Source organism: Papaver somniferum, chromosome 4 (assembly GCF_003573695.1).
Source record: "Papaver somniferum cultivar HN1 chromosome 4, ASM357369v1, whole genome shotgun sequence".
NCBI lineage: Eukaryota > Viridiplantae > Streptophyta > Magnoliopsida > Ranunculales > Papaveraceae > Papaver > Papaver somniferum.
This window is the reverse complement of record NC_039361.1, coordinates 151,779,644-151,781,073: the sequence shown is the minus strand read 5'-3', so window position 1 is coordinate 151,781,073 and position 1,430 is coordinate 151,779,644. Positions and strand designations below refer to the sequence as shown.

Genomic DNA, 1,430 nt, shown 5'->3' with positions numbered 1-1,430 from the left:
TTGATTCCTCCTAGAATGTTACAATATTTTTAAGTGGAGGAATTACCAATAATATCAAAAACAAAGGATACTAGAATTTGGACTGGAAATATGTCAGGTGAGTTCACTGTGTGTTCAACTGTTGAATGTATAAGATAACATTATCAGAAAGTGACATGGGCAAGATATGTATGGAATCCAACTCTTCATCCTACAACAACTAGCAATGTATGAAAGATATTGTGAGGGGGATATGTGCAACTGATGGAAAAGGAAAAGAAAATGTTTCAGTTTAGCTTCAAAATGTTATATATGTGGTGATGACACTGATAACCTGGAGCATATTTTATGGTTCTGTAATTTTAGTCAGTTAGTATGGAAATGGCTTGGAGGTATTTTCTTGTTCTATAATCCAGAATCATATGAAATATGATGAATTTTTCCAAACATAAAAGTGGAGATGTAAAAGATATTTGGTTACTTGTTGCTTTCATTACAATGATGGAACTCTGATTCTTAAGGAATAAAATATTTTTTGATGAGGAGAAAGTAAACATTGGAAATTTCAAGAGAAGAATAAAACAGTATACAAAAGACTGTGTAGTGAGAATAAAGAGCTTCATGTGGGACTGTAATTATGACTACATGGTTTATAAATATTTTGATCTAAAAAATCAACCAATAAAAGTGAAAAAGATTATAACAGTGAGATTCTTCTTACCTGCAAGAAACCAAACACTCATATGTTGTGATGGAGCATCTAGAGGTAATCCAGGTGTTGCAGGTTATGGCTTTGTATGTAGAGATGATCAGGGAGGTTTCATATATGCTGAAGCTAAAGGTTTGGGGATTGCAACAAATTACATTGCTGAAATAATGGCTATTGCAGGTGCAGCTGAATGGGTAATACATAATAATAAGCTTGATATATGCATTAATTCAGACTCTAAAGCTGCAGTGAGTGCATATTCCTCTGGAATATTTCCTTGGTTTGTGCAGGTAAGATGGAGAAGAATTAAGGAATTACTAAGTAATATCCAATTTGTACATAGTATGAGGGAAGTCAATTTGTCTATTGATTCCATGGCAAAGAAAGGTGCAGGCTTGGAGAGAGGGGAAATAATCATATTCAATATTAAACCAGCTTTCATCCATGCTTTGGAATCACCTGAGAAAATTTATTATTGATTTTGTTGTTGCAATTTTGGTTTGCTGGGTTTCATGTTTTTTTTTTGGGCTTTTTTTTTTTTGTTTCATTTAATGGGCTTGTTGGCCTTATTTTATTTTTGTAAACTCTTTAGAGGTTTATTTTTCCATAATGAGTAATAAAATGGTATTGATTGAGCAAAAAATAATTCGTTTAGCAATCTGTATGGAAAAACTCCAATATACTTTTAAGAGAGTCAACTCTATATCTTGATGATTATATGCATTGTAGCATGAGACATCAT

General features: G+C 32.4%; 1 protein-coding gene across 1 annotated transcript; it reads left to right on the top strand.

Annotated features, from left to right (window-relative positions):
- Positions 1-624: 624 nt before the first annotated feature.
- On the top strand, positions 625-1,167 carry LOC113273297. Its single transcript, XM_026523040.1, has 2 exons — positions 625-882; positions 979-1,167. Exons 1-2 carry the CDS (start codon positions 625-627, stop codon positions 1,165-1,167), a joined length of 447 nt encoding a protein of 148 aa, XP_026378825.1.
- Positions 1,168-1,430: the final 263 nt, after the last annotated feature.